At 39.7% G+C, this 23,388-nt stretch overlaps 1 protein-coding gene across 1 annotated transcript in view; it reads left to right on the forward strand.

The window, feature by feature from the left end:
* Positions 1-23,388, forward strand: part of LOC123930533 — a 59,427-nt gene that overhangs the window by 32,175 nt on the left and 3,864 nt on the right. The window contains exons 6-11 of the mRNA XM_045986752.1: positions 5,531-5,643; positions 6,614-6,736; positions 6,899-7,107; positions 14,564-14,575; positions 15,907-16,033; positions 18,247-18,339. Coding sequence (XP_045842708.1) covers positions 5,531-5,643; positions 6,614-6,736; positions 6,899-7,107; positions 14,564-14,575; positions 15,907-16,033; positions 18,247-18,339 — 677 coding nt within the window. The remainder of the gene's footprint in view (positions 1-5,530; positions 5,644-6,613; positions 6,737-6,898; positions 7,108-14,563; positions 14,576-15,906; positions 16,034-18,246; positions 18,340-23,388) is intronic.

The raw sequence follows: 23,388 nt of genomic DNA on the forward strand, positions 1-23,388 counted from the left end.
AAACCAAATTCTTTTCAGGCAAGACATTATCAACTGGTTTGGGGTTGTTTTTTGTTTTTTGTGGTTTTTTTTTTAGAGAGGAAGAGAGATGGGGAGAGGGACAGAGAAAGAATCTCAAATAGGCTCCACACCCACTGCAAGCCCAAGCTGAGGCTCAATCTCACAACCCTGAGATCATGACCTGAGCCAAAAACTAGAGTTGGACACTTAACCACCAAGTGCCTCTAAAACATCAAGTGTTTCACTATTTGTTACACAGAGTTAGACATCTCATACTCAGATATAATCTTACGTTAGCACCATCTTAGGACACCCAAAAAGGAAAGCTGTTTTTTTGGTGTCAACCATGAAGATACAAGCAAGCATACTAAAGAAATGAACAAATTATAGGTACCTATTAAAAGAATAATAGAAATGAACCTGGTTGTGACAGTAGCTAAAGAAGATGATACCCAGTCCCCAGTTACAACTAACCGATGTGAGGAAACAGGCCACGTTTTGCCAGCTCTTCCGATTTTTTGAGAGAATCCAGATATCTTATGTTTTACTTATTTTTTTAGTGTGTGATAGCTCTCAGGTTTTTTTTTTTTTAAGATTTTATTTATGTGAGAGAGCACAAACTGGAGGTGGGGGGGGAGCAGACAAAGAAGAAGAAGCAGGCTCGAGAACCTGATGTGGGGCTCGATCCCAGGACCCTGAGATCATGATCTGAGCCAAAGGCAGATACTTAACTGACTGAGCCACCCAGGCACCCCAATAGCTCTTGATTATTAAGTGGTAGCTCAGATTTTTATTTAAAGACACCATGAGGGCCAAAGGAATTATATGGACTGCACAAACAGCCCATGAATTACTTTTGTTCTGGAGACTAGAGCAGTGAGTTTTTAATAGTGCAGACACCTTGGTCCCAAGGAAATTTAAGTGGAGAAATGGTACAAAAGAAGATAATTTGCCCAGAATTTCTTAGATGTGAACAGAATTCTTAGATTAAAATATTTCCAGGGATAGGGGAGGTCTGTCCTTCCATTCCCCACTTCCTTTTTTCTTAGATTCCATATTAGAGGGTTTGGGTTGTTGTTGTTGTTGTTGTTTTTTTTTAATATTGAGTTATTTTATTTGTACAGGTGTATGCCCATAAAATATTTTATAATCAATTTAAGAAAAGTTGAGTGGGGACCCCTGGGTGGCTCATTGGTTTAGCGTCCAACCCTTGATTTCAGCTCAGGCCATAATCTCAAGGTTGTGAGACCAAGCCCCATAATGGGCTTCACACTCAGTGTGGAGTCTGCTTGGGATTCTCTCTCTTCCTCTGCCCCTCCCCCACTTGCACATGCTCTCTCTCTAAATTTAAAAGTCTTCCAAAAAAAGAAAAGTGAAGCCAATTAGAGAATTAGTAACAGGATATTTTGTTCAAATATTTTGCATTTCTATCAAAATGAGGATTGCTAAGTGAAATTTTGTATTCTTTTGTGAGCCTATTTTAAATCATTTGTTAACTGCTTCATCAAAAATTACAGAGGTAATGCATTTGCACCCAAACCAATGAAGCAATACCAATAAACAAAAAAAAATGTCCTTCGTTATTTCTCACTACCTTCCCCTCTGTTCATTTCCTTCTGCATAATGTTCGAACCTTGTGTATATCGCCCATATATTTATTTATGCTTAAACATTAACACAACTAATTTATTTTAGTATATTTTTACCAAAAAATTGATACTTTATACATTTCTCTGTAATTTGTTTTTTAAATTCAACTACATTTTGAATTTCCTGGTCAGTAAATGATGATTTAACTTAGCTTTTATTTTCAATTTTTAAGATTATTTGAGAGAAAGCAGAGCATGGGAGAGAGAACATGAGTTGGGGGTGGGGGGCAGAGGGAGAGGAGAAGGAAGCTCCCTGCTGGGCTTGATCCCAGCATCCTGAGATCATGACCTGAGCTGAAGGCAGACACTTAACTGACTGAGCCACCCAGGTACCCCTTAACTTAGTTTTCAGAATGGTTACATTATATTGCATGCCCAAGTGTGCTTATACCAATGCCTATTTGACTATTCCCCAACTTTGATATGGACTGTTTCATCTTTGCCACTTAAAAGTAGTGCTTCAAGGGTGACTGGGTGGCTCAGTCATTAAGCATCTGCCTTCAGCTTAGGTCATGAGACCAGAGTCCTGGGATCGAGCCGTGCATCAAGCTGCCTGCTCAGGGGGAAGCCTGCTTCTCCCTCTCCCACTCCCCCTGCTTGTATTCCTTCTCTGGCTGTCTCTCTCTCTTAAATAAATAAAGTCTTAAAAAAAAAAAAAGTAGTGCTTCAATAAACATTCCTATTTTATATTCCTCTGTATTTATTTCATTTCTATAAAATAGGTTACCCAAACCATTTCCAGTGTTTTCTGTTCCTTAGGAAGGTACTGCTTATAGAAATTTTCAAGAGGGAAGAGGATAAAGAATAGAGTGTACAGTTTTTCAAATATGTGAGTGTATAGACACACACACAGATTTTAATATTTTAATCCATCTGGAATTCATTATTGTATATGGTGTGATACAGGATGTCAGCTATGTTTTCATTCAGAAATAAACCAGATTATGCCAGATCTGACTATTGAACTAGTCCTCTTTCTCCTACTAGATTAAAATACTTTTATCATATATTAATGCTCATATTCTCAAATTTATTTCTGTGCTTTTAGAGCAATCTTTGACTTGGACTTTTTAGTAACTTGTTACTTGGAGATAGGGATATGTATATTATTAATATATTGGTTTTATTTGGAAATAAAGACAAATTCTTCTTTATTAGATTTTTAGTTTTCTCCACTTTCAATTACTGAGCAAAATAAGTCAATCAGAGAAAGTCAATTATCATATGATCTCTCTGATACGAGGAATTTGAGAGGCAGAGTAGGGGACCTGGAGGGAAGAGAAGGAAAAAATGAAACAAGATGGGATCGGGAGGGAGACAAACCATAAGAGACTCTTAATCTCACAAAACAAACTGAGGGCTGCTGGGGGGAGGGGGTGTGTGGAGAAGGTGTTTGGGTTATGGACATTGTGGAGGGTATGTGATATGGTGAGTGCTGTGAAATGTGTAAGCCTTACAATTCACAAACCTGTACCCCTGGGGCAAATAATACATTATATGTTAATAAAAATAATTAGTAATTTAAAAATTTTTAAAGGAGACAAAAAAACTAATTGAGATTATATTTTGAATTTTATTCAACTTAAATTACTGAGTATTTCAGAATGAGTCCACATTGAATTGACCTTGAGTGAATATTCATTAATACACGTATGTTTCAAAATGTCTTTGACAAATTTTCATCTCCTTCCCCTCCAATATCTTTATGATATAATGCTTCACAATACTTAAAATATGCTAGTAATATCTGAACATTTAATATCTCTTGTTAGGGTATTGATTATAAAATGACAGATTCTTTTGATCTTTATAATCTGTGGTTAAAGGGATATCTGTCTCACAGTATTTTTTTAAGATTTTGTTTATTAGTGAGAGAGAGAGTATGAGCAGGGGGGAGTGGAGAGAGAGAGAGAACCAGGCTCTCTGCTTAGCAGAGAGCCCGGTATCGTGTCTCACAGTATTTATATGTATTTCACTTTCTTTTTTCATGTTGTAGTCACAGTGATTACTTGAATAGATTCTGTAGAGCATATCAAATATATTATTTTTGTCTTTTATTGTGAATGTCTAGGAAGTTCATTTTTCCTTGAGAACAACATACTAAAGGTCATGCTGATCCAGGCAATTTACACATTCTAATTTAATCTAGAAATAATAATAGGTACTTATATATCACTCATCTTTAACCAGTCTGTAAGAGTATATTTTGTCTAGATTAATAGCATACATATGGAACCCCCAAATGTAACTACTTCCCTATTAATGTACTACTTCCAAGATTATTAACATCCCATGGTGAACAAGTATTCACATATATTTGTGCACATTTACTCCACTATTTCCTTAAAATAACTTCTAAAAGTTGAATCTGTGATCTTTGATATCTGTTACTAAACTGCCCTCCTGAGCGTAACTGTTTTCTACTTCCATGCCTATCCTGATATTTATCTTTTAAATTTTTCCCTTCCTAATTTAAAAGAACACATTTTATTTTATTCATGGTTTTTTTGAGAGAAAGACAGAAAGCCCAAGTGAGAGCACAAGTGGGTGGAGGGGCAGGGGCAGAGGGGCAGTGGGAGAGGAAGAGAGAGAATCCCAAGCAGGCATGGAGCCCAACGCCAGGCTCAACCTCACAATCCTGAGATCATGACCTGAGCCAAAATAAAGAGCTGGATGCCTACCCAACTGAGCCACCAAGATGCCTCAAAAGAATTCATTTAAAATCACACTTCTTGGGGTGTCTGGGTGGCTCAGTTGTTAGGCATCTGCCTTCATCTCAGGTCATGATCCCAAAGTCCTGGGATTGAGCCCAGTGTCAGGTTCCCTGCTCAGCGGGGAGCCTGCTTCCCGCTGGCACCTCACCCCGCTTGTGCTTGCTTTCTCTCACTCTCTCTAATAAATAAATAAAATCTTTTTTAAAATAAAAAAAGTAAAATCACACTTCTTTTGAGATCATTCATCTCACTAACTTGATAAATCTGTATGCTTATTAACAATATATTTTTTAGGGGCACCTGGGTGGCTCAGTGGGTTAATCCTCTGCCTTCGGCTCAGGTCATGACCTCAGGGTCCTGGGATCGAGCCCCGAATCGGGCTCTCTGCTCAGCGGGTAGCCTGCTTCCCCCCCTTTCTCTGCCTACTTGTGATCTCTGTCTCAGTCAAATAAGTAAATAAAATCTTAAAAAAAAAACACAAAATATTTTTTATTCGAGTAACTGCCTGTTCACACCCTTTTTCCATTGCTATGTTCAACTGTTTTTTTATTGCTGTCACTGTATTAAATGATATATAAATACATTGTTGTAAAGACACAAATACATTTGCAATTTCTCATAGGCTTTGAAGTCATTAAGAGAATGCCTTGGCCTGCCACTACTGAGGAGCTCTTCACATTCAGAAGCCCACCTGCTCATGACAGAGGTGATGGAGAGTAAGTGTGATATTCTGATTTATAATAAGAAATATATATTTGGTCTTCCTCTTGTTTTTGGCACAAAGCTCCTAAAACAATTGGAATTTCCTGTGATGAGAACAATCAAAGTGTCTTTTGATAGGTTAATAAAGTGACTTTTGGAACACCTAAGGATCAGGGTCTATGCTTTAGAGGCCTTTTGCTTCTCTTCCCCTGTCTGTTCCTGAGTTATAGCTTTTTATAATAAACTGGTACTCAAGTAAATAAAATGTTTCTGTGACTTCTTTGAGCCATTCGAGCAAATTAATTGAACCCAAGGAGGAAGTCACTGGAACCTCGAATATATAGCAGTTGGTCACAAGAACAGGTGATAACTTGGACTCACGACTGGCATCTGAAGTAGCTGGGGGAAGTCTTGTAGGTCAGAGCTCTTAAACTGTGAGCTCTGATGCTGTCTCCATGTGGACAGTGCCAGAATTGAGATGAATTGTAAGATCCCCAGCTGGTCCCTAGAATTGTTTGGTAGTGTGGGGAACCTCCCCTCGCTGACAAACACATTGGAATTGGGTGTAGGACCCTTTGGTAAGCAAGTATGAGTTTTGGTCCGGCAATCTACACCCAAGGAGTGACCAATGCAGCAGCACCCTTCCTCCCTGGACAGGTACCCAGCAACCATATAGGCTTAAGCCACCACACCAGTAGTAATGCATCTGCGGGTGTACACAAGCTACCAGCACTGCTTCTGTAATTAGAATTCATTCACCCAACTTTTGCCCAGCTTTAGAAAACTATTCCCTGGGCACCTTGTTTCTACCAGTGCAAGTGGCACTGTGAGTTTCAAGGCTGTGTAAAGAAGCAAAAGAGCTGGTCACTAGCAGGGAAAGCAAACATGAGGAATTGGAAGAAATCAGAGAGAGGCTGACTTCAAAGAAAATTCAGTGTTGCCTGATAAATTGTAGTATTACCTCACCAGTGGCTAGCCTTCATGATAAGATGTATCCATACTAATAATGTTGCTCTTTTTTTTTTGTTTGTTTTTGTTTTTTAAAGATTTTATTTATTTATTTGACAGACAGATCACAAGTAGGCAGAGAGGCAGGCGGGGGGGTGGCAGTGGGAAGCAACATTCATTTCTCTATTTCAGAGTTGAGGAGAGGGATTATTCTGGCCCCATCCAATCATCCTACCTCGTCACAGTCCCGCGGAACACACCAGAAGCACACGCCCTCGCCACACAAACAGCGCACTCCCATCCACGGTCAGTAGGGAAGGACCAGGGGGGGAAAAATCTACCAAAACCGCGAGATCTAAATGTTCCGTCAATTACAGACACGTTCACAGACATTGTCAAACCCATTATCTTACAGGTTACCACAACATTCTGGGTCCTGACACACCATTCCAGTCAAAATCTATACAAACCACAATCCGTTCCGCGAAGTAGCGCCTCTTAAACACAAACCCACCACACCCAAACCACTCCAAAGACAGACGCACAGCGCCGTCCGAGTAGGTCCTATGTAGAGTCACGTTAATTCGCATCCCCCTTTAGTGCGCCCGCGGTTTCGACCCCGTCGCGCTCCTGAACCTGCCGGGACTCCTCCGGACAAAGAGCTGGGAACTCCGCCCCGGCTGAAGCCCGCCCAGACCTCCGCCTCACTCAGCTACTGGCGGGGTAGATGCTAGGCTCCCGGCTGCCCGCCGCGCCGGCGCACTTAGCGCCTACAGCGCGAGCTCCCAGCAGCCTCCGCGCGCGGCCCGTTAGGCCGCGGGGGGCTGTGTGTGGACCTGCCGGTTCCCTTCTGTTCCGCTTACACCGAGCATCACCGTGAGGCAGGTGCGACGCCCCAGGTGAGCAGTCCTGGTTCGCAGCATTGGTTCCAAACCTCTGTAAGAAAGGCGCTGCGGCCCGGAGATGAGGAGAGGGAAGGGAAGCGCTGCAGCACCGCAGAGCTTTGCAAGCAGCTCATCTCAGGCCCGAGCGTTCGTGAGAACGGCGGGGGTGTAGTTGTGCATCTGGGTGATTGTGGGCGTGACGGGGCCCGGGTGTGACATCAGGACTATGTGAGGTTGTGAGGTCGGGACTAGTGGCTGATATCGTTTGTGTGACTGAATTGGGTGCAGAACCCGGGCTGTGTGACTCGGACCTTAGCGTCACAGCTGAATATTCTGCTCTCTAGCCGCTCGAGCCCGCACGCGGAGAAAACCACCCCCCACCCCCACCCCCGGTACTCCCCCAGTCAGATATCTGAAAGCCAGAGAAGACTCCTAGCAAAAAGCCTCAGATCCCATCTTGGGAAAGAACGTTAGAACTGAATGTGCCTCGCAGCCTAGCTCCTGGGAGTAACCCCGTGCACCACATCCTCGGGCGCGCGCGCACGGAGTCGCGCGCGCACACGCCTCTCAGAACTCCAACTGCAGGTTTCAGAACCACGGAGTTTTCCTCTAGGAAACTGCTGCGAGGTCCCATTCCCGTCCTCCACATCCGTGACCCTGGCCTTTCTCCAATACTAGGAAGGGTCAGTAATAATCTCCCTCTTACTCAGTTTATGTGTAGGTGGTTGGTGGGGACAGATGGGTCGGGGCATGCCCTAATTTAGCTAGGCTGGGCTCCAAGAAAGGCCTATTATCCATAGCTTCCCTTCTTCCTCAGTCTTGTCAGACTCCAAGGAAAGGGCTCTGAGAAGGAAGAATGAATTGCTGTTGCCCATTTAAAAAAAAAAATGTCGAGGTCAAGGGAGTGGGAGTGGGTATTTCCTCTTATAATGTGAAATGCATTTTTATTTTTTAGGACATAGGGACATTTGCTTCCTTCTTAAAATGTCCTGTACACTTAATACTTAGGTTCCCTACCTAAGTATATGCACATATTCGTTTGACAGATACTTCCCATTACTTCCATGAGCTTTTTTTTTAATGTGTAAAACTCCTAGAACAGTGCGCCTGGGTAGCTAAGTTTGTGAGGCTTCTGCCTTAGGCTGGAGTCATGATTCCGGGGGTCCTGAGATCGAGTCCCTGGTTGGGCTACCTGCCCAGCGGGGAGCCTGTTTCTTCTCCCTCTTCCTCAGCCTGCTGCTGCTCTCCCTATCTGTGTGCTCTCTGTGTCAAATAAATAAATAAAAATCTTAGAAAAAAAAAAATCCTTGAACAGCTCCTGATACTTGATAAGTATTTAATAAACATTAGCTATTTGTTGTGTAATCTGGGGCAATTCCCTATCCACCTCCAATATCAGGAAAAATGAAAATACCAAGTTAATTGTGATGGGCATTTCCTAGTTTAAAAAAAAAAAAGCTCAAATGGTCTAAAACAAATTATTTTTCTAAGATTTTATTTATTTATTTGATAGCAAGCACAAGCAAGGGAGCAGCAGGCAGAAACAGAAGGAGAAGCAGGCTCCCCACTGAGCAGGGAGCCCAAGTGGGACTGGATGCCAGGACCCTGGGTTCATGACCTGAGCCGAAGGCAGTTGCTTAATTGACTGACACACCCAGGTGCCCCTAGAACAGAAATTGTTAACCAGAGGTAATTTAAAGCCATTTGGGGCTTTCAGAGAACCAGAAACCCCTTCATATTGTATTTAAATTGTTGTAGATAATTGTTAATACACCATTTTTCTGGGACGGAAATCCATAATTTAATGAGATTATCAAACATGATCCTAAAAAGATTTAGATCCACTGGCCTGGTATCAAAGACTGTAATAGCTGAGAATGTTAACAAAATTAGTCTGTAAAAATGGGGAATTTTTTTTTTTAATTTTTAAAGTTTCTTTCTTTTTTTTTTTTTTTTTTTAATTTGACAGAGATGCAGTGACAGAGGGAACACACACAAGCAGGGGGGGAATGGGAGAGGGAGAAGCAGGTTCCCCCACCCCCAGAGGGAGCCCAGTGCAGGGCTTGCCTGGGATTAGGACCTGAGCCGAAGGCACATGCTTAATAACTGAGCCACCAGGTGCCACTAAAAATGGAAAATTATTCAATAAATCACACTCCATCCATGTGATGCAGTTGTATGTCATTAAACATGTGAATCTTGAGAAGGAAAAAATATAAATGATAAATTTTAAGCAAAGTTATATTTTTGAGCAAGATGACTCAGGAAAATTTTAATTTTGTATGAATCCCTTTTAGTATACTAAGGATTTGGTTTTTTTTTTTTTGGTTTTTTAAGATTTTTTATTTATTTATTTGACAGAGAGAGAGATCACAAGTAGGCAGAGAGGCAGGCAGAGAGAGAGGAGGAAACAGTCTCCCTGCAGAGCAGAGAGCCCGATGCGGGGCTCGATCCCAGGACCCTGAGATCATGACCCGAGCCGAAGGCAGGGGCTTAATCCACTGAGCCACCCAGGCGCCCCTATACTAAGGATTTGTAAGAATTATATCTAATGTGGAGTTATGCAGTTATGCAGAGATTAAGTTATGCAGCGATAAAGCCTGTCCTGTTCTATCTGCTATGGTATACTCTTACTAAGTTTAAGAATGCTGCTTACCTTGATTGTGTTGAGTCACAGAAGAAAGTGAAGGCAGGTCATTGTTTTGGAGAAGAACTATTCTGATGTTTGTTTTTCCAAATATTTTTTTCTGTGTACTTGTGTACATTTGTTCTGTAAGACAGAATCACAAAAAATGATCATTTAAGGAGAAAGACTCTCTAACACTTCGAAAAGAAATCCAGTACAGTTAGAAACCTTTACAGTTAGTTAAACCTTTGAAGACTTTACACCTTTTAGGATTATGGAAATATTTACTAGGTATCTTTTCAGAATTAGAGACCTTTTCTTTAAAAAGTGATGTAAGGTTGCTCCTAAGTAGAGATTTGTAATAACAGGGGGGAGAAAGTGGTAGTAACAATAAATATTCAGCCATGTTATACAGAAAAACTTGATCAAATGTTTTTAAAGTGTTCAGAATGATACCTTATCAAATCAAATTTAATGAGTTTTATGATGCCAAATGGTATCTTTTTGGAGCTGATAGGGATGGAGAGCAAAAGGGGCCTTGCTCTACTTCTTGATTTTTTATGAATCTTTTTGCTAATATTAATTAAGAATTACATTCTCAAACTTAGTTCTAAAATTTAGTGATGTTGCAAGAAAGAGCAGTCCTTAAAATCTCAAAAAAGTTAACTATAGGAGGGGTGCCTGGGTGGCTCAGTTGGTTAAGCTCTGGCTCTTGGTTTTGGCTCTGGTCATGATCTCAGTGTGGTGAGATTGATTCCCACATTGGGGCTCAGCACAGAGTCTGCTTGAGATTCTTTCCTCTACTCACTCCCTCCCTCCCCCTTTGCTCCTCCCCCTGCTCTCACCCTCCTTGTCTCTAAAATAAATAAATAAATAAAATATTTTTCTAAAAAAGTTTACTGTTGGGGCGCCTGGGTGGCTCAGTCATTAGGTGTCTGCCTTCGGTTCAGGTCATGATCCCAGTGTGCTGGGATCAGGCCCCATGTCAGCAGGAGGCCTGCTTCTCCCTCTCTCACTCCCCCTGCTTGTATTCCCTCTTTCGCTGTCTCTCTCACTGTCCAATAAATAAAATCTTTAATAAGAAAAAAAAGTTTGGGGCGCCTGGGTGGCTCAGTGGGTTAGGGCCTCTGCCTTCGGCTCAGGTCATGATCCCAGGGTTCTGGGATCGAGCCCCGCATCGGGCTCTCTGCTCTGCGGACAGCCTGCTTCCTCCTCTCTCTCTCTCTCTCTGCCTGCCTCTCTGCCTACTTGTGGTCTCTGTCTGTCAAATAAATAAATAAAATCTTAAAAAAAAAAAAAAGTTTACTCTAAGAGCAAGACAAAGGGCATCCTAGTATTAAAAAATTATTAAAGATAATTTATCAAAGAATTAAAGTTTTTCTTAATTAAAGATACTTTTAAATATAAGGAATATGGGGGATGTAATGTTCTCATTTTATTTTATTGCTTATAATAAGGTATTTTAAGTGCTTTATATGCATTATATTACTTAACTTTAATAACAAGTAGATACTGTTATTCTCCAGTTTATCTATGAGGAAACAGTGGCACTGAAAACTAACAGGTCTGAAGTCTCCTAGTTGATAACTGTCAAACCTTAGATATCCTGGATCCTGACAACAAAGCCTGTGTTCTTCACATATCAGAGTCAGTCACCTCCCATTGTAGATATTCTTCTTAGTCTACCTGTTGTACTTTGCAATTTATCATGGATATTTTCCTACATGAATTAGTATGAACTAGTACCATCATGGTCAATAATTGTGTAGTATGCTATCATATTGTGGAACCTAGTTTTTTTTAGCGGGTTTACTGTTAGGTACTCTGCTTTTGGTTATAAAATATTCTTTGATGAACTTCCTTGCATGTATCTCTTTCTGTACTTCTCTAAAATTTTTCTAAGGATAAATTCCTAAAAATGGAATTTCTAGGTTGAATTATCAGACATTTTATAAAGTACTCATATTATGTCTGATCCTACGCTAATACTTGGGGAATATAGAGTGACTAAAATGACATGGTTGTGATTCTTAAGTTGCTAATTATCAATCAAGGTAGATAAACCTCTAGAGGAATAAGGCTAAGTGTCGTACTTGAAGAAGTCAGATAGCATAGCTTAGGAGTTCCTATGAAGAGACATCATCTGATTACAGCAAACATTGTCAGGTTGTGCCAAAAAATAACCAAATCCAGAAGATTTCTGTGTAGGTAAAAGGATTTTATGTAATAAGTGTTATGCCTTATGGTTTTTATTCTCATGATGTTGATGCAAAATGAGACCAACAGGACAAGAAGATTCAGCAGCTCTTTGGAGGGCATCATGGAGGGCTAAAATGACTGGTCAGAATCAAGACAAATGTATCAGCCAAGAAGTTAAGTGAGAAAACAGCAGTGAAACAAGGCATTAGTTGGGGATGTTTAACCATTCTTTTCTAGGCAAAACTCCAACATAAATGAACAAATTTACAAATCATAAAGTTGAATCAGATATTGGGAGCTAGGGGGAGAAATATAGCAGTTTTTTTTTTCCTTCAAGAGATGACTACTTTAAAAGTGAGTCTCTTTCACCTATTTTAAGAAAAGCTTCCTACTGGGCGCCTGGGTGGCTCAGTGGGTTAAGCCGCTGCCTTCGGCTCGGGTCATGATCTCAGGGTCCTGGGATCGAGTCCCGCATCGGGCTCTCTGCTCAGCAGTGAGCCTGCTTCCCTCTCTCTCTCTCTGCCTGCCTCTCTGTCTACTTGTGATCTCTCTCTGTCAAATAAATAAATAAAATCTTGGAAAAAAAAAAAAGCTTCCTGGGGCACCTGGGTGGCTCAGTGGATTAAGCCACTGCCTTCGGCTCAGGTCATGATCTCAGGGTCCTGGGATCGAGCCCCACGTCAGGCTCTCTGCTCCGCAGGGAGCCTGCTTCCTCCTCTCTCTCTGCCTGCCTCTCTGCCTAGTTGTGATTTCTCTCTGTTAAATAAATAAAATATTTAAAAAAAAAAAAAAAAAGCTTCCTACTTACAAAATTTTAAAAATATATTTCAAGAATATATATTGCCATATAAAAATATGAAGTAAATACAAGCAAAAAGAAGAAAATTAAGATCACAGTGGGAAAATGAACAATCTTTGCATATTTTTTTTCTGTTGATGCCTCTTAGTGCCTCTTTATGTTGATTTATATGTATACTTTACAAATGTATTCATAATGTTCATTTATTTTTCTGAAGACTACACATCTTGAATATTTAGTATGTCCTTACATATTTTTAAAAGCTTAGCATTTAGTGGTTATTCTGCACAAATATATATATATATATATATACATACACACACACATACATACTATGTATACACACACACACACACACACACACACAGGTCTTTTTGCCCTACTATAACAGGATCACAGTACTCACAACTGTTACTACTTACATTCTTCACTCAGCAATATGTGATAGACATATTTCCATCTTTCCAATTAAAGACCTGTATTATCATTTTTTAAGTGACAAGCTTTTTCACTCTGTGGGTGCTTTATAATTTATTTAATCTGTTTCCTACTGCAGGATATTTAGGTTCTCTCCAGCTTTTTTCCGTTATGATTAATGTCTGTCAGCACACTGTTCTATCTTGTGCACATATACAGAGTAGAATTAATCCCCACAGTAGAATTACTGAGTCAGAAGATGTGCATGGTTTAAATGCTTGGTTTGGACATACTTTTAAATGTCCAACAAAATATTTTGTCCATACAAAAGTTTGGACATACTTTTAAATTTACACAGTCTACAGGTTAGAATATTCACTTCTTACAAACTTGCTAATATGGGCATCAGTACTCTTAAAGTGAGATTTAATGTCTTTGCGGGGGGACACCTGGGTGTCTCAGTCAGTTAAGTGTCTGCTTTTGGCTCAGATCATCATCCTGGAGTCCTGGGATCGAGTCCCTCATCGGGCTCCTTGCTCTGCCAGAAGCCTGCTTTTCCCTCTGCCTGCTGTCCCCCACTGCTTGTGCTCTCTGTCTCTCTTTCTGACAAATAAATACATAAAATCTTTTAAAAAATTGTCTTTGGGGGTTTCACTTGTTATTTCTGCTTTTTTAATGAGTCATGCATGCTCATGGAACAAGAGATTCTAGGTTTCAAAGACAAGAGAGTTGATTGAGAGCTGACTTTGGTTAGAAAAATAAGGATTCCAAATTTACCTTTGCTACTTAACTGAATTTCTGCAAGTGGTTTTACTTCTTTAATGTAAATGTTCTGGCCCATCACATAGGTAATTATTATACTATTACACTACACAGCAATCCTGAGGATCCACTTAATGTGTATAAAATACCTATCCTATGAAAGTCTTTGATAAATAGATACATGTTGTCTACCTGTTGAGCGCATGTACCCATACCTTTTCAGCCTAGGTTGTAAGCAAGAGAATGGCAAATAAGGCATACAGGAAAGCAGTGTGGTTGGTTCTGACTGAAAAGTGTGATGAGCCCAGAAGATTCTGGAAGTTATTATCCTGGCTGCAGGCTGGCAGTCCAGCAGGGCAGCCAGGGCAGCAGTTTGACAGTGGTTAATGACTGCCAGGGTTGGTTCTAATCAATTTGTCTCTTTGTATCTGATGAATCCAAGCAGGCCTATGAGGCTGTTAGCCCTGGAATTTTTTTTTTTTTTCCCTAAGACTTTTTTTCTGTTTTTTAAAATAATCTGTGCACTCAATGTTGGGATCAAACTTAAAACCCAGAGATCAAGATTCTCACACTATACTGACTGAGCCAGCCAGGCTCCCCTAGCCCTGGAATTTCTAAGGAGGGAATGTGATTTGTCCAGACTCCCTCAAATGTGTGTGTGTGTGTGTGTGTGTGTGTGTGTGTGTGTGTGTTGGGAAGGTCAAGGGAGGGGAAAGAACATATGGACTCCAGCCATTTTGGGAGTTCTGAGGTCTATCTGATCTCATGGTGTCCTTTTCCTCCCCTTAGCTCTGGCCTCTGTGAACTCTGCTTCTTCAGACAAGTAAATCCCAAGGAGGACTGACCAGTGCTTGAATATCTAGACCATGGCCCATGTAAGTTACAGTTTCTTTCTCCTCCTGAAAATACTTTCATGTTAATGTCCTATGAATATTTTTTTATCCTGAAATTTCCTACCTATCAGAGTCTAGGAATCTTCTCCCAGTCCTCTAAATCCAGTGAGGGATGAGGCTACTTAGCACAACAACTATCTTATGAGTCCCCTTTTCCCCAGTCATTATTCATGTATTCTTTGAAAAAAAAAAAAAAAATCATTCAGCATCTCCTATATGTGCTCGGTCTTCTGCTAAGAGCTATAGTGCGGCAGAAATGAAATCACCCAAGGGAAATGTTTGACCATCTCTTGTGAATTAACGAAAGAGGATGGGTCCATTTGACTACTCATAGGGAAACTGGAGGTTTCTGGATTTGAGTTTTCCAAGCATGTAAGATAAGATTTGCTGTTGCTTGGCCTCAACCTCAATATATTGTCAAATCTCATGTTTTGGAGACTTTTAGGACTGGGCAGAGATGTTGTTGGGTCTTGCATGCAGAGAGACCAAGGATCTTCTCTGGGAATCCCTAAGAGTTACACCCTAGGAACAAGGTTCCATTTGTAGTTGAACAGGATATGCTGGTCTAGAATGATAACTTTGTGATTCTGGATCACCAGTATCCAGAATCTATGTCCATATCTCTAAGTCAGGAACAAGGAATGCATAAAGTGAAGGATGGAAAATGATAACAAGTAGGGAGAATGAGCAGATACATAAGTAGTTGTGGACCTTCAGAATTGAGGAGTACCTTAAATATTTTGTATAGACCAAAATGGAAGAATGATTAAGTCTTCCATATCCCTCACATAGACTATTTTACAGATTCTTTAAATTTCATTAAAGAATCTATATAAATGGGAAAAGGCTTACAACATGATCTGATTCAATGATGAACTTGGAAGAAATTCTTTAACTGTATTCAGATTCCTTTCTAACAAATATTGTAAGGAAACTTACCAAAAAAATCTGTTCTTTAAGGGGAAAGAGTGGAAGAACTCATATTTTTGAGAGTTTATGAGGGAGACATGTAACAGGCAGAGGCTTATCTACAATATTTTATTTAATTGGAAAACTGATTTTTTTCTTTCCCAGACATGTTTGGATGATCAAGATACGCCAGAGTACTCAAGAGGCTGCACCTGTAGCAACAGGATTCTTCAAGAGCACATAGGCATGCTGCTTCATGCACACTCATTTCCTAACTCACTATGTTAAAGGCTTCTAGCCTAAGCCTTTTTGTTTGCCATATGGTCCATTTCCTGCAGTATCTCTTCCATCTTAAAAACAAATTTTCTTTCATTTCAAATGTATTATATGGTTTGTCATTGCAGGGATCAGTGATGTTCAATGATGTGTCCATAGTCTTCTCTCAGGAGGAGTGGGAATACCTGGACTTGGAACAAAGGGACTTGTACAGAGATGTTATGTTGGAGAATTACAGCAACTTGGTCTCATTGGGTAAGGTTCTCTGCCTCTAGTAATTTAGACCTATTTGTTGTCGTATCTGCTTTTCTCTTTGGAAATTTCAGGAATATCTTTCAAGAGCTATCTAAGTTTCTGGTCCCTGTTCTCAGCCAATGTTTTTAGCTTTCTTTAAGTGAATACCTCATTTAAGCAAATTCATCTTCCTCATCCTTAAGTGGCCTTCAGGCCTTCCTTAATGATGAAAAAGGGCTGAATATGGCTTTGTGTCAAATCAGGTTTTACTTGGTGTGTGAACTCGGAATTGCTATGGGTATTTTATTTGTTGGTATATATATAAGGAAAATACTAGACCCTATATCTCCTTTTTTTTTTTAAGATTTTATTTATTTATTTTATTTATTTTTATATATATATATTTATATATATATATATTTATTTATTTATTTATTTAATTTATTAAGATTTTATTTTATTTACAGAGAGATCACAAATAGGCAGAGAGGCGGGCAGGGGGAGGGGAGGAAGCAGGCTCCCTGCTGAGCAGAGAGCCCCATGCAGGGCTTGATCCCAGGACCCTGAGACCATGACCTGAGCTGAAGGCAGAGGCACAACATTCTGAACCACCCAGGCACCCTGTATCTCGGTTTTTAATCTATCAAAAGAACACAGTATTTGCAGTGTAATGTCGGACCAACAGGATTTATTTACAATTCAAGAAAACTCATTCCTTTCGTTAATAAACTTACTCACTTTTACCTACTTTTATGATTGAAAGTTCAAAATCTAAGAACTTTGCACTTAACGTTGTGTGACTATCCTAAGAAATAAGAATAAATGCCTCCAGAACTTTTTGTTTTCTTCCCAGCAAAACAACAATGGTAATAAATAATAGCTAATAAAATACATTCAACCCTTGAACAACATAGGGGTTAGGGACAACAACCCTCTACATAGTCAAAAAGTTAAATGTAAGTGTTTTTCTTTTTTTTTAAGATTTTATTTATTCATTTGAGAGAAAGAGAGAGAGAGAGCACAAGCAGGGGGAGAGGTAGAGGGAGAGGGAGAAGTAGACTCTCTGCTGAGCAGGGAGCCGGACACTGGGCTCAGTCCCAAGACCATGAGATCATGACCTGAGCCAAAGGCAGACACTTAACCATCTGAGCTACCCAGGTGCTCTAGCATGTAACTTTTGACTCTGCAAAAACGTAACTACTAATAGCTTACTGTTGATCAGAAGTTTTACTGATAACATAAATAGTTAACACATATTTTGTTATATGTATTCTACTGTATTCTTATGACAAATTAAGCTAGAGAAGAGAAAATGTTAAGAAAATCATAAAGAGGGTGCCTGGGTGGCTCAGTGGGTTAAAGTGTCTGCCTTCAGCTCAGGTCATGATCTCAGGGTCCTGGGATCGAGCCCCACATCAGGCTCTCTGCTCAATAGGGGCCTGCTTCCCTGCCCCGCTCTGCCTACCTCTCTGCCTACTTGTGATCTCTCTCTCTCTGTCAAATAAATAAATAAAATCTTAAAAAAAAAAAAATCATAAAGAAGAGAAGATACCTCTACAGTATTATACTGTATCAAAAAAAATCCACATTTATGTGGATCCGTGCAGTTCAATCTTGCAGAGTTTGAGGGTCAGATGTATATATAGCACTGAGTACATATTCTAGGCAATGTTTCAATATGTATATATGCTAATATAACTGTCACAACAATTGTGTATGATAAGTGCTATTACTTGTCTTACAATGTGGCAGAGACAGGATCTGAACTCGGGCAGACTGTGCTCTCAACCACTGTTGCCTCTCAAGAAGGATTACTTGTATGAATATAAATTAATCTATTTATTATGTAACCTTAATGTTAATATTTTTTAACCATCTTGCCCTTCTTTGTTCTAAAGGCGTTATCAATTACCATTTGACCTATAGTCAATTAAAAACTTAAACAAGGGGCGCCTGGGTGGCTCAGTGGGTTGGGGCCGCTGCCTTCGGCTCGGGTCATGGTCTCGGGGTCCTGGGATCGAGTCCCGCATCGGGCTCTCTGCTCGGCGGGGAGCCTGCTTCCCTCTCTCTCTCTCTTTCTCTCTGCCTGCCTCTCTGTCTACCTGTGATCTCTCTCTGTCAAATAAATAAAAATAAAATCTTTAAAAAAAAAAAAAAACTTAAACAAGACTAAAAGTAATTTTGAATTTATTTTTTATTTTCGTATCACCTTACATCTCTTTTCTTCTAACCAGGATGCTTCATTTCTAAGCCAGATGTGATTTCCTTATTGGAGCAAGGAAAGGAGCCCTGGAAAGTTGTGAGAAAAGGAAAGAGGCGATATCCAGGTGAGTGAGAGCCAATTGAGTAGAGGGAAGCCATCACAGAGAAAACCACCCAACTAGTTAGGAAGAGGCACACTCTACTGATGTTGTTTAGAAAGTCCTCTTTAGAGGTCCAAGGCCTGAGTCACCTGGCTGGCTCACCTGATGTGTGCAAATCTTGATCTTGGGTTTGTAAGTTCAGGCCCCACACTGGATATAGAGATTATTTAAAAATAAAATCTTTTTTTTTTTAAGATTTTATTTATTTGAGAGAGCAAGAGACAACAAGAGGCAGGGTGAGGGGCAGAGGGAAAAATAGACTCCCCATAGAGCAGGGCCCCCCCCCCCAGGAAAGTGGGGATCGATCCCAGGACTCTAGGATCATGACCTGAGCCAAAGGCATACACTTAACTGACTGAGCCATGTAGGCATCCTTAAAAATAAACTTTAAAAAAATTTTTTAAAAATAAATTTCCAAGGCTTGAAGAGCAAATTAAGATCTTAGGGATACTAATAGAACTATTTCTTTATCTCATTTACCACTCTTTTGTTGTTCTTTCAAATTTTCTTCCCCTTTGAAAGGGGCATGGGTGGAGAGGTGCTCTCTTTGTTTCCTATTGACAATCATTCTATATATATATATATATTTTTTTTTTTTTTTAATTCAGCTCCTTTCTTTTGCACTTTTTAAAAAGATTTTATTTATTTATTTGACAGAGAGAGATCACAAGTAGGCAGAGAGGCAGGCAGAGAAAGAGGGGGAAGCAGGCTCCCTGCTGAGCAGAGAGCCCGATGCGGGGCTCAATCCCAGGACCCTGGGATCATGACCCAAGCCGAAGGCAGAGGCTTAACCCACTGAGCCACACAGGTGCTCTTTCTTTTGCATTTTTAATAGCAGATAAATAGACAGACAGACTGACTGACTTATCTACCTACCTCTGAGCTGGGCAGTGTGCTAGATACTACCGATATACCGGTAAATAAAACCAATAAATTCTCTGTCTCTGTGGAATTTACCTTGTAATAAGAGACACATAGTAACTAAATAAATAGGAACTATAATTTTGGTACTAGAGTACTATGAAGTAAAGGAAGCAGAGTAAGGGAAGAGAAAACGGTGTGGGCTGAAAGGCTATTTTAAGTATGGTCTGAAAAACCTTTTTTGGGGAAAGAAAAGACTAGAGAAAAATATGCTTGACATTTATATATGACATTTATATATAATTTATATATGTTTTATCAGCAGTCAGAGTTTCATATGAATTACTCTAGAAGATAGATCCTTAGAGCACAGAATATCATTCTTTGCTTTTTTCCATGTGTATGTATATATATATATATCTACCTTCATATTAGGAAGAAACATGAGTGTAATAAAGTATGGAGAGAATGATCCTTTGGTTTAGCTGCTACCTCTGTGCTATTTTCATCTCTCTTTGAAAATCTTTAAAAAAGGGGCGCCTGGGTGGCTCAGTGGTTTAAGCCGCTGCCTTCGGCTCAGGTCATGATCTCAGGGTCCTGGGATCGAGTCCTGCATCGGGCTCTCTGCGCGGCAGGGAGCCTGCTTCCCTCTCACTCTCTCTGCCTGCCTCTCTGCCTACTTATGATCTCTCTCTGTCAAATAAATAAATAAAATCTTAAAAAAAAAAAAAAAAATCTTTAAAAAAGATCCTAGAGGCGCCTAGGTGGCTCAGTCAGTTAAGCGTCTGACTCTTGATCTCAGCTCAGGTCTTAATCTCAGGGTAGAGAGTTCAAGCCCCACATTGAGCTCCATGCTAGGCATAAGCCCACTTAAAAAAAAAAAAATTCCTCAAGGGAGCCTGCTTCTCCCCTCTCTCTCTGACTGCCTCTCTGCCTACTTGTGATCTCTCTCTGTCAAATAAATAGATAAAAAATCTTTAAAAAAAAAAAAAAATTCCTCAAAATTCTTATAGAGAGACATATGTTGTCATTTTGTATTTTGCTCTCTATACATTCAGGTCTGGCTAAGGAGACTCATTTTAGGTTAAGAGTTCTTGTTTTGTTACAGGACCATTTCAGTGCTCACATGTTTTATCTTCTGATTCACTTTCTACCACAGGAAGGAGAAACACGCTTTTTGTCCCAATCCTAACTTATTTTCTTTTTCACATTTAGGTAATTAAATGGCATTTACCACTGTTAATACTGAAAAAAAAAAAATGAAATGCAGGGGTTCCAAATGAATAAGATAATATCAGTTTAATCAGGAAGTATTTAGCCAAAATGACAACTGTTGACTCAAAAGTTAGACATCTTAAACAAAATTATTTTTTTTCTTTTTCTTTCCTTCCTTTATTTCTTTCTTCCTTTGAGTAACTTTCAGTGAAGTATAACATGCATACAGAAAAATAGACAAAGAAAGGAAAGGCTTTCTGAGGGGAGATATGGAGGCTCAAGCCTTGTGATTCTGTAGGGCAAGAGCCTTCTGAGCCAAAAGAAAAGACCTAAGGAGGAAGTTAGCTTTGCATGTTTGAGGAGTAAAAAGAAGGCTGAGGTCAGTTTCAGGGTCTTGGGATCAAGCCCTGCATCATACTGCAGTCAGTCCCGGTTCAGTGAGGCCGTTGGGGCGGGGGGTGTCTCTAAAATAACTGAATAGGGGCACCTGGGTGGCTTAATCCATTAAGTGTCTGCCTTCAGCTTGGGTCGTGGTCTTGGGGTCCTGGGATCAAGCCCCGCATCTGGCTCCCTGCTCAGTGGGGAGTCTGCTTTTCCCTTTCCCTTTGTTGCTCCTCTCCTGCTCGTGCTCTCTCTTGTTCTCTCATAAATAAATAAATAAATAAAACCTTTTAAAAAATGAATAAATCTTTAAAAAATGTTTGTTTATAAATAAAATCTTTAAAATAAAAAAAAAAAATTGGGCGCCTGGGTGGCTCAGTGGGTTAAGCCGCTGCCTTCGGCTCAGGTCATGATCCCAGGATCCTGGGATCGAGTCCCGCATCGGGCTCTCTGCTCAGCGGGGAGCCTGCTTCTACCCTGCTCCCTCTCTCTCTCTGCCTGCCTCTCTGCCTACTTGTGATCTCTATCTGTCAAATAAATAAATTAAAAAAAATGTTTGTTTATTTTAATAGATTTCCCCATATTGGATCACTCTAAAATTCTTTGAATAAATGGTACTGGGTTTTTCAATGTGCTATGTTATTAGATGTTTAGAATTTTTATATCAGTTTTCAGAAAATTTTTATGTAGTTTTTTTTTTAAGATTTTATTTTATTTAGTTGACAAACAGAGATCACAAGTAGGCAGAGAGAGAGAGAGAGGAAGAAGCAGGCTCCATGCTGAGCAGAGAGCCTGATGTGGGGCTCGATCCCAGGACCCTGGGATCATGATCCGAGCCGAAGGCAGAGGCTTTAACCCACCGAGCCACCCAGGCACCCCTAGTTTTCTTTTTTTGAGTGATCTTTATTCAGTACAATATTACTTTATGAAAATAGTTTGGAAGTCCTCCTTTTTCTTAGTTCTCAGCCTAAATAGAATTTGGATGGGCTGGTCTTTAAAGCTTGTTTCCTAGGAGAAGGAGATGGTATGTCTGACCACATTCTTTATTTGCTTTATGAAAATTAAAGTTTAAACATTGTATCTCTTCTTTGGCCAGTTTTGGTAAATTATATTTTTTAGAAAATTATTATTTTAGCTATGTTTTAAAATTTTTTGGCAAAGTAATCTTTTTTCCAGCTATCCTCTGTATTCACGGTTATTTTCACTTTGCCATTTCTTATTTGTGTGCTTTCTTGCTATTTTCCTTATATTAACTAATGCTTTGTTTTGCTGCTTTTTTAAAAGAAAGTTTTTGTTTTATGTATTAGTTCTTTTTTTCTGATTTCTAATTCTGCATTTATATCTATTAATTTCTTCTTTTTTTTAAGATTTTATTTATTTATTTGGCAGAGAGAGGCACAGTGAGAGAGGGAACACAAGCAGGGGGAGTGGGAGGAAGAGAAGCAGGCTTCCTGCTCAGCAGGGAGCCCAATGCGGGGCTCCATCCTAGGACCCTGGGATCATGACCAGACCTAAAAGCAGACATTTACCAACTGAGCCACCCAGGCGCCCGATTAATTTCTTCTGTTTCGCTTCAGTTTACTTTATTCTTTTTCTGATTTTTTTGATTATTAGTTGATTTTTCTCTCATGTTTTTTGCTGTAAAGATTTGTTTTTAAATTTTCTTTTAAGCACTATGCTTATATTTTGTAGATACTAATTTAACATGGATTTAAAAATTATTATTACCATTGTTTCCTACAAAACACAAATACTGTTTTGGAATTTATTTCCTGATTGATCTAAAAGTTATTGGGGCACCTGGGTGGCTTAGTTGGTTAATTTACTGCCCTCAGCTCTGGTCATGATCCTGGAGTCCTGGGATCGAGTCCCACATTGTGCTCACTGCCCTGCAGGGAGTCTTCTTCTCCCTCTGACCCTCCCCCTCACTTGTGCTTTCTCTCTCTCATTCTCTCTCTTTCAAATAAATAAATAAAATCTTTAATAAAAAAAAGGAACATTTAAAAATAAATTAAAAAATTAATGTAGACTTCTAAAATTTCAAGTGGGTTCTTTTTTTTTTTAATTAACATAATGTATTATTTGTTTCAGGGGTACAGGTCTGTGAATCATCAGCTTACACAATTCAGGGCACTCACCATATCACATACCTTCCCCAATGTACCCCACACAGCCATTTTTGGGTTTTTAAAATTTCATTATTTCCAGCTTTAGTAGAAAATGTCTATATTATTTCAAGCTTTTTATCCAGACCATATTATAATAATTGAAAAATCCTCCTTTTTCTCTCTCATACATAACTCATTCAGCACTTAAATGTTTCTCTGGCTGTTTCTCCTACTGGTTTATCATCTTCTCGCTAAATCCATCATGACCTTTGTTAGCAAATTCTTTTTTTTTTAATAAAGATTTTTATTTATTTATTGACAGAGATCACAAGTAGGCAGAGAGGCAGGCAGAGAAGGGACGGGGGAAGCAGGCTCCCCGCTGAGCAGAACCCACTGAGCCACCCAGGCACTCCTTGTTAGCAAATTCTTAACATGCAAGTGACTACAA

The sequence above is a fragment of the Meles meles genome, chromosome 19, assembly GCF_922984935.1.
Source record: "Meles meles chromosome 19, mMelMel3.1 paternal haplotype, whole genome shotgun sequence".
In the NCBI taxonomy this organism is placed as follows: Eukaryota; Metazoa; Chordata; class Mammalia; order Carnivora; family Mustelidae; genus Meles; species Meles meles.